The sequence below is a fragment of the Chenopodium quinoa genome, unplaced genomic scaffold (assembly GCF_001683475.1).
Source record: "Chenopodium quinoa cultivar QQ74 unplaced genomic scaffold, ASM168347v1, whole genome shotgun sequence".
NCBI classification, from domain to species: Eukaryota; Viridiplantae; Streptophyta; class Magnoliopsida; order Caryophyllales; family Amaranthaceae; genus Chenopodium; species Chenopodium quinoa.
The window spans coordinates 97624-107749 of NW_018744394.1; the positions used below are offsets into that span (position 1 = coordinate 97624).

Consider the following 10126-nt stretch of genomic DNA (forward strand, 5'->3'; position numbering starts at 1 on the left):
TTACAAGTAATCCCTAACCAAACAAGTAACACCCCACAAGTAGCCTTTGAGCAAAATTGGTAACACCCTACAAGTAACCCCTAACCAAACCAGTAACACTCTACAAGTAACCCATGACCAAAATCAGTAACACCCTACAAGCAACCCCTGACCAAACCAGTAACACCCTACATGTTACCCTCACCAAACTAGTAACACCCTACAAGTTTTAACGTAGAATGTTCGATCTAATATTCCACGAAGAAAACGAGCTCACATTTTTTTAGTTCTCATCGATTTCACTACTTCAAATGTTGTTGATGATCGTAAGGATAATTAATCACAATTTTGCACAGCAATTTAACACCCAATTTCTACAATTTCGGGCTTTAATTGCAGCAATTTGGCAAAGAGGAGAGAGAACATGAGTGGAGTAGAGATATGGTTGTTGGTGATGTGTGGTTTGGCTTAGAGAAGAAGCTAAGAAAAGAGGAGAGAGAAAATGAATGGAATAGAGATATTGCTGGTGATATGTGATTTAGCTTGGAGAAAAAGATAAGAAAAGAAAAGAGAGAAGAGTTATGGTATTTTTTTTAAAAAAAAATAATAAAAATTGTGACCGGCCACATATAAAAATTTGTATTAAATGCTTGGTTTCATTCACTACTAAGTTCAGTTTTACTCCTCAATCTCCTCATTCCCCTAGCACGTGCTCCATCATGCTCTTATCATGTGACTTTCTTCCCCACTTCTCTTTTTTTTTTCTCTCTCCTATTTTACTCTCTCTTCTCTCAGGTTTACCACTTCTTTCCCCACTCGCTTACTGTCTTTTCTCTCTGCAAATTTTTCTAATTTTCTTCTTTCTTCTTTACATGAAAATTACTTGAAATTTGAAACAATCCTTCAATTTTCAGTTGAATTTCGATCTAATTAATCAATTATTTCTATATTTTTATCTTTATTTGATAATGTAAAAAGAAGTTATGGGCTGCATACAGTCCAAAACGACACACCTTACTTCTCCAAACGACGCCACTCCTCTCCCTGAATCCGACAAGCAGATCTCAGGTCTTTTCATCTTTTCTTTGATTTCCCACTTTTATTTCTCCATTGATTTTTCTGGGTATTGCTTTAATTTTTTTGGGGTTGTTTAATTTAGTTGATTTCAAATTGTTAATTACAGAGTATTTTTTTTGGTCTGACTTGTTGATTATTCAACCAATTGTATATAACCTATGAAATCCCGTTAATATTTTGTGATTGTTATTTTTGGAAATTGCTCTAATTTTGATCAATTTGCTGTTTTTTATACTGATTTTTGCTATTATGGGGTAATATAAATGTGTAATGCAGCAGTTGGAGAAGTAGGAGATGGGGAAAATCAGCAGCAAAAAGTAGCAGCATTTAGAGAGTACAATTTGAGTGAGCTTAGGAAAGCAACAAATGGGTTTAGCACAGAATGTATAGTTTCTGAAAGTGGAGAAAAAGCACCTAATGTTGTGTATAAAGGAAGACTTGAAACTAATCGTTTCATTGCTGTTAAACGCTTTTCTAAGCAATCTTGGCCTGATGCCCAGCAATTTCTGGTTTGATTTCTCATCTTTTTCCATAACTTTGTAATCGTTGATACAATTTCAATTTTGAAATAGGAAAAATTGAATTGTGGTCTTAATTAGTTTTTTATAAGGTCTAAAATAGTATAGATTAATGTATTACCTTGTGTCATGATACCTGATTTCCGTTCGCGTAGTATACCCCGATGTGTGTCAATATTGCTGTTTTTTTGGTTCTATGTGAACACTCCCGAATGAAGGCTAATGTGGTGTAAATGTTGAATTGGATTTGTTGGGAGGGAAAGTAGGTATTTATGAAGATAAAAGTGAAATAAAGGAAAGTGTACCAGCTTTTTCCTTTCTGGAGTTGAATCTTTTTCTTATTGAGTTTGTGAGTTTGTACTTTTTTGTCATTTTACAGTTGTTTTGTTTCCTTTGTTCAAGCATTTTGCAATTCTTTGACAATAATTGTTCACTTTATAGAACCCAAGGTTTCCTTTTTCTTTTGTTTCAATTGCAAACCATGGAATTTTTTTTCTTTTGAATTATATAGCATATTGGAAAACATGGAAGCAAAAGGCTTTTGATTGACTCGTTGATACCTTTTTTGCGATTACATTAGCTTCTAGTAACGTTTCATTTTCCTTAATGGCCTTTATTAATTTCTTTTCTTGTTAGGGGTGGTTGAGAGTGGATTGGGGTGGCATTGTTGGACTTTTATAATACTAGTAACAAATAGAACTCCTTAGCATTTTGTTGATCTGTAATAACCTAGTGACATCTTAGTAGCGTTCTCTTCTGTATTCCTTCGATCAGGTTGTTTAATCCTGAACTTATATCCAATATGCGTGCTTTAGAATTTATAACTTAAAATTTCTTGCTATAATCTATCACTTTTTCCTTGAACTAATAAAATGCTAAATATCATAGGAAGAAGCAGCTGGTGTTGGGAAGGTCAGACATAAAAGGCTGGCTAATCTCATTGGATGTTGTGCAGAGGGGGATGAGAGATTGTTGGTGGCTGAATACATGCCCCATGATACTCTATCAAAGCATCTTTTCCATTGTGAGCTTCAAATCTTGTACTATGTTCACTCTTGCGTATTCTGTTTCTCCCTCACAAATGTTTGGTTGGTTAAATAGGCTACATAAAGAATAAATTGTGTTTGATTTTTCTTATGTGTATATAGTTGTGTAGACAAGGTGGTTCTATGCCTTCGATGATCTTGATGTGCTGTGCATGATAACTACTTCTTTGACTTTGGTCTTTATTTGGTTTTGTAGATGATAAACAGCCTCTTCCGTGGGAAATGCGTGTGCGAGTGGCCTATTATATTGCACTGGCTCTTGATCATTGCAATGCAGAAAATCGGAAAATTTATCACGATTTAAATGCATATAGAGTGCTTTTTGATGAGGTATATTCTATTACTCTGCGAATTTACTTTCCGAGCTTTGTGGCATTTTCTTTAGATGTCTTCTGTTGTGCTTTACTTTTCATTTTCTGCTTTGGTGTGAGTAGATAATAATATTAGTAAATATAGGTCGCAAGTAGTTTAGGAGTATAAACTATTAAGTGATTAAAGTCTAAAGCTACGTAGGTATTTACATGAAAAAAACAGCCAAAGTCCGAAGAGCATAATGTGTTTCTACTTCTGGGGAGAATGCAGATGTGTCGGATCTTAGAGGTCATATTTTCTGTTGGAAACTATTTTCCATTTTATACATGTCATTTTTATGACTTACAACAGGGCAACAGGCTATGCAATACTAAAATGTGTTGATATTGGATGAACACTGTGCCAGCATTTCAGCCATGGTATTAGAATTATACAGACATGCACTGATATTTAACTTTCTTTGGAAAGATAGCTATTTGATGCTTTTAATATTACTGTGTACTTTTGGTTAATGTGGAATTGTGGATCGTGTATTGCTTACTTATACCCCTTTCCGTGTCTTCTATAAAGAAGCTGCATATCAAATGCTACACGCATGCTGTTGGCATTTTAAGGAATACTCCCTCCATTTTTCAAATTAGTTGTTGCTCTTACTACAATTATTATTTTGGTTATTTCAAATTAAACGTTGAACTTTGCCATATTCAAATTTGAGACATGTTGCCCACAATTTTCTATTAAATTTCTACACTTTTTATACATATAGTTTTTTATGGGCCCACTAACTGTTTTTATGTTAATACGACTTCTTTCAAAATTTCACTTATTTCCATTTTTCTTACTTTCCAACCATTTCCTTGATTTTGATGAAAAGTGTTGCCATTTATTTGCAACAAAGGTAGTATTAGTGATTTATGTGGTTTTTTTTCTTTTAATTTAGGATGTTCACTTCCAATACACCTATTTGCTTAACTGATGTTGTGAACTTCATGGAGTTAGATTTTCAATTTCTTCAAGGTATCATTACTACTCTTGGCTGGAGATAATATTTGTTTGCTTATTGTGGATGCTTGTTTCGATCTTGGTATGGCAGAAACTGGTTATTGCTGAGTTGTTTGCTTGTTCAACTAATCTGCCTTTTGTTTTGATTGCTTCTTTAGATTAGCATTTATCCTGTGCGACAATTACAGCTGTCTAATCCGTTACAAATTGGCTCTTTTTTTATAGGAAGGTGATCCACGTTTATCCACTTTTGGCCTAATGAAAAACAGCAGGGACGGTAAAAGCTACAGCACAAACTTGGCCTACACACCGCCTGAGTTTATGCGGACAGGTAATTTGTTTGTCAGATTTTTCCCATATCTCCTGTCATGTTAAAAGGGAAGATGGTTTTAAAATTATTTACTTTTTGCTAGAACCAGCACTCTGATGCAAAATAACTCTCAGATTACCCTTATTCAACCAAACTGTAAACAATTTGCTTCTTGCTGTGACCACCTGTCCACCCCTATTATACAAAATTACTCTCGGATCACCCATATTCAACAAATTGCACACTGTGGATACTGGAAGTGTATAAATCCTCCCCCCCCCCCACCAATCCAAACTATTGTGACACTAGACTATGATAATGCCAAAGTCTATCAACATCATGAGCTAGCGGACTTCCTTGGATGTGGTGTACCATGTTTCTAAAAGTTTACTTGTAAATTCAGTCTTAGGTCGCCCATTTATATTATTATGTGCTGAATTTCTTATAAAATAGAACTATAGAAGAGATGACAGAACTCAGAAGAGTAAAATTGTTTCTCAATGAACTTGTTAGTAAAGGTTAGCTGATAGTAGTATCTTCTTTGTTTTGAATTTCTTATAGAATAGATCCTTTGTTTTTAACCTACTATCTTCTTCTTCTGCTTGAACGCCTTAATCACATAAGTGGGGTCGGCTACATGAACCAACATGAAGACCTTTGATATGTAAATCTTAATGCTAGCAAGTCATGTAATTCAAAGTGGAAACTGGGAAGGTATATATATACGTAGTATATAATTTTTTTTTTCTCAGTTGCCAATTTCAATATCCAAGATTACCATGAATAATATTAATAGCTTATATAAATTCTCCTGGCCATCAACTTCACCTGTAATTCCTTATCTTGTTTTTCCTTTTTTCATGTTTGTTGGAAACTAGTATCATGTAAAACTTGATACATCACTTAACTATTTAGCTGCCAAAACTCTGCAGGAAGGGTTATTCCTGAGAGTGTCATCTACAGTTATGGCACAATTCTGCTTGACCTTTTAAGTGGGAAGCATATACCTCCTAGTCATGTATGTAATCTTGGTGCCCTTTTATTATATATCTTTTTATTATTTTTTTTTTTTGATGTCTGGTTTATGCTTTTCTTGGTACCTGCGTTCTGAGTATTTCCTTATAGTAGAAGTAATTTCCTGTGTCAAGATCTTTAGTAGTAATATATGACAGGTTGGCTGAAGTTATCTTGGCTAATTCTTTGCTGTAACTAGAAGCAGCTAGAATTTCTATCCAAAGTGTTAATGGATCGCTTTTATTTGTCACTAGTTAATGATGAATTTGTTGCGTCGAGAATTTTATCATCTGTCATTAATTTCGATAATTTATTCCATGAATTCTGGAACTGAATCAAATTTATCTGTCATTTCCTGAGTCCAGCCCTAACTTGAGCAGAAGGCCAAACTGTTAGTAGGTTTATCTCAACTGGGGCTCTTGTCAAGTTTCTGTGTAGAGTATATATCACTTTCTGCTTAGTTATTGGAAGGTATTCTTTTGTGTGAAGATAATTTAAGTGTAGAACACAGAAAGTGCTAGTTTCAATCCATATCTTTGTACTCTGCTTCAAACAAATACATCATTTGGGGCACTGTCTTAGAAGTTTTTGCAAGTTGGACATAGTTGTTTTCAAAGTTGGGGAAGTCCTGTACCTGCTGCCTGTCTTCATTTACAATAAAGCATGATGTAGTTTGAGTTTTTTTATTTTTTTATTTTTTGCCATGTGAATGTAATCTAGGTTTTCTTTCAGTATTGGTTCAATGTGGATTTTTTCTTGTATTGTTTTAATTGTTGGAATGTGCTGATTAAATGGCCACTGCTCAGGCATTGGACATAGTAAGGGGAAAGAGCGCATTGGTATTAATGGATTCATCATTGGAAGGACAATATGTAAATGAGGATGCGGCTACAATGATTGAATTAGCATCAAAATGCCTACAATATGAAGCAAGGGGTCGACCTGATATCAAATTCCTTCTTGCAGCAGTAGATCCCCTGCAAAAGTTGAAAGAGGTATACTTAGTTTTCTGTAATTTTTAATATAAGTTATTGCAGTTATACTTGTTTTGGTTTCTAGCTATTAGATTACTTATAGATTCAGTATTGATGGAAATAGTTGATTTTAGGTTACGTCTCTTAATCTGATGGGGCTGGCCAAGGCTGCAGTAGTAGTTCCAATAATGCTTTCTCCCTTAGGAAAGGCTTGTGAAAGGTTGGACCTCACAGCTGTGCATGACATCTTGCTTAAAACTGGCTATAGAGACGAAGAGGGTGCTGATAATGAGGTACATCTGACTTTTACCCCACTGGTCGGACACTTATGCTTATTTGGTTTCTTTTGTTTGAAAGTCTTGACTCTTTACCAGTGAAAATCAAATGTGTCACACCTTGACAGGAAGAGTAGGATAAATTGAGTTGGATTTCCAAGCATGTTTCATACTTTTGATTATCTCCTTGATGCTGACTAGAGCAGTTTCTTCCTTTATTTCGTTCAAATGTCGCTCTTTTTGCACTTTAGTAGGCAACAACTGGTAAAACTAAACATCCATGAATTAATAATAATGTTGTTTGCCGACTCAAACAATCAATACATGTAGTCAGTGGTAGTAGTTGGTTATATAAAAATGATTTGGGGTATATTTAACTTTCCTCGTTATTTTCCCTCATCTACACTAAATTGGATACAGATGGTTTGCCATCTCTTTATGTTTCTCTGATAATTATCCTCAATGCAGCTCTCATTTCAAGAATGGACACAACAAGTTCAAGACATGTTGAATACAAAGAAATTCGGAGATATTGCATTCAGAGATAAGGATTTTAAGAATGCTGTAGAAAACTATTCAAAGGTACTGATTTGCCAGCCTCAGTAGAGTCATAGACACTTTTCCTGTAAATTATGCCAAGAAATCAAGACTGTGCATTAAGAGATTATACATGTTCCTGAAACTCATGCGTGTTTTTCAAACATTACAGCTGGTGGGTATGATGCCTGCACCTTCAGCTACTGTGTTTGCAAGGAGAACCCTCTGTTACTTGATGATTGGGCAACCCGAGCTTGCCCTTAGGGATGCTATGCAGGCCCAGGTATGCATACCAGAGTGGCCAACGGCATTTTATTTACAGGCCCTTGCGCTCTCCAAGCTAGGGATGGAAGCTGATGCCCAGGATATGCTAAATGATGGTGCTGCCTTTGAAGCCAAGAGGCAAAGTAGCTGGCGGGGCTGAAATTAATTCTTCATTAAACCCCGTAATATTGCTGTAGAATATGGACATATGAGAGGAGAGGTTATGGAGAAGATAGCTGGGATTGAGCATTAGTTGGATCAATTTTTTCTCTTTAGCTTGAGGTGTTGGTTTTATTCATATACATTGATGTAATATGTCAAAGTATATTTAGGCATTTATTAGAGAATAGATAACTAAATTAGTTCTAGGCTTTTAGCTACTATTGTGAATTTGTGATCCTTCGTCATTTCTATTGGAGCCATTCAAAACTCCCATCATAATTTTGTGTTCTTAGATGCACAGGGGCATCTCGAGCCCATACAAGACGAGTGATAAACTTGCATGTCTCTTACTATGAAACAAAATTTAATTTCTCTTTGTAGAATAAAAAAAAAAAAGATATTCAATCAATCAATATATCTTCCGCTCCATATTGATCTTATTTGGAATCTTTTTACGTAAATTAAGGGAAAGGGATATACTTAAGTATTAAATGAACTCACTCTATATTTTTATTACTTGACCACTTTCTTTTGTGATTATATTTTATTACTTGCTTTATTTTATATTTTTGGAATTTTTTAACAATATTTTACAAGTTTCCACCCCATTAGTAGTTACCCTTTTATCATATTTGAATATTTTTCATACTCTCTCCCCTCCCCACTTATAGTCACTTTTGATTAATGTTAGGTTTTTTAAATTTTTTTTTTACCAATTCCACTTCTATCATAAAATAATATTTTATATTATTTCTCCTTAAACTTCATATCCGGAGAAATGGAGCAAGTAATAAAATACGAAGAAATGGAACAAGTAATAAGAAGATTCGTTTGGGCTGCTCCCTTTTAATTTATTGAGCTATGATTATTTTTCCTTTTCTTTTCTTTTTTTACTTGGAACCAAAAAAAATGTGATCAATACTCGATTCTATTTATGTTTTGTTCGAAGGATCTATGAGATGAAGGTTAATCCCTCCATCCCCCAAGTGATGAGGGTTCGATTCCGCGTCTCTTCATTCCTGTGATAAGATGAGGGCCTCCCTCGTATCTTATCGTTAAAAAAAATCTTTGTTTTGTTCGATTCATTAAAAAGAACTTGCTGAGTGGAATTAAATGACATTGAACAATGTTGTTAATACTGACACACTTTTTTAATTAACAAAAGTCTTTGTTTAACCTCGAAAACCACAAAAATTGTTTAAAATACCCAAACCATAATCTAACGTGAAATCAAATCTCAAACCTTTGCAAATCCCTTTCTACAGACTCAAACCATATTCCTTAAACCTAAATATGCATCCAAACTAAGGGAAATTTCACGAAACCACTCAACTTAAGTCACAAGCTGACCTAGGACTCTAGGAGCTGCCAGGTAGTGCATTTGGCACACATCTTGTGCACCCAATGCACATGCCAAACGCACAGGGTCGAGCGCCAAGCGCATAACCTAGTCAACCCTCTCCATTTTCTATTTTATACCCCCTATTTTTTTGTTTATGATACAAGCACTAGCCTTAGGCAGGGCACTTTAGGAATTACTGAGGCAAGCAGCATTTTGACAATCATAATGTTAGAGGATGAGGTGGAAGGTAAGTTGACAAGTTGTTAGAGAAAGGGAATAATTAGCATAACAGAAAGATGATGATGCATTGGATTTAGCAAAAAGTTTGTTAAGTTATTTTCCGTTATTTTCTTTCAGTGAATGTAAGTCTATTTATGTAACACCCTAAAAATTCCTTTCTTTTAAATACCCACTTTACTTTTTAAAATACGATTTAGGAATATCTAAGACATTACCGCCACCTTGAAAACGGCTAAGGCAACTATCAAAGATACACAGCGGAAGACTTTAAATTAAAAACTGTTTAAACAAGTCAACTCAAAAGTCAACCAAACGAAAGCAAAGTTTAAAACCAAACAAACAAAGTCAAATAAAATCAAACTACAACTTGGAACCATTGAAGACCCTTATTCAAAACCGTTCCAAAACCAAGCCTTCGCGTTAGTCCATATGAAAAGTATCATAAATAAACAAAGCATAAAACACATCGTAAACTATTGGAAACTAGCATGATTCACTCTTCACTCATGCCCCGTCATGAATATGCCTCAAAACCTGAAAAGTTTATCTCTACCTGTCCCCACTACTCACCATTAAAAATGGGTCATCATAGGGCCAAGATAAAGACACGGCCAAACACACAAACACACACAATCAGCAAAACTGAATACGTAAGCGTAATTAAACACACTAACATGCTTTCACCTATCAACACACACACTTACCTCAATGCACCTGTTTACAAGCACACACAACAATCAACAAGACACTTTAACTAAACACTAAATAATTCCTTTAGCGTTAATTACGCATCGAACGGGTTTCCAACTATACCTCCCCCAAATAAATTGAGGTTAAATGACACGGGAGCTAACCATGCCAGCGACAAAACAACTCAAAGGTGGCGGAATTCCTGCGCATAATAATAAATAAAAAGGAATGTACAACGTCCTGTACTCCATTAGAAGTTATGGTTAAATATAAAACCCCATAACTCCCCCCATTGTTCATACTCAAGGTATATACGTTCCAAGAGTTTTGGTGCGTAATCTCTTTCACTTTACGTTATATACATATTATTGGACTTGGTGTTGA

At 35.0% G+C, this 10126-nt stretch overlaps 1 protein-coding gene across 2 annotated transcripts; it reads left to right on the forward strand.

Annotated features, from left to right (window-relative positions):
• Positions 1-404: 404 nt before the first annotated feature.
• Positions 405-7749, forward strand: LOC110696868 (probable serine/threonine-protein kinase At4g35230). Of its 2 annotated transcripts, none has more exons than XM_021874203.1 (10): positions 405-1047; positions 1336-1565; positions 2463-2598; positions 2817-2950; positions 4160-4265; positions 5177-5262; positions 6065-6253; positions 6367-6525; positions 6976-7089; positions 7217-7749. In XM_021874203.1, exons 1-10 carry the CDS (start codon positions 963-965, stop codon positions 7466-7468), a joined length of 1491 nt encoding a protein of 496 aa, XP_021729895.1. In that variant the 5' UTR covers positions 405-962; the 3' UTR covers positions 7469-7749. The 2 variants fall into 2 exon arrangements, with proteins under 2 accessions (XP_021729895.1, XP_021729894.1); XM_021874202.1 differs by having other exon boundaries at positions 407-1047; positions 1333-1565.
• Positions 7750-10126: the final 2377 nt, after the last annotated feature.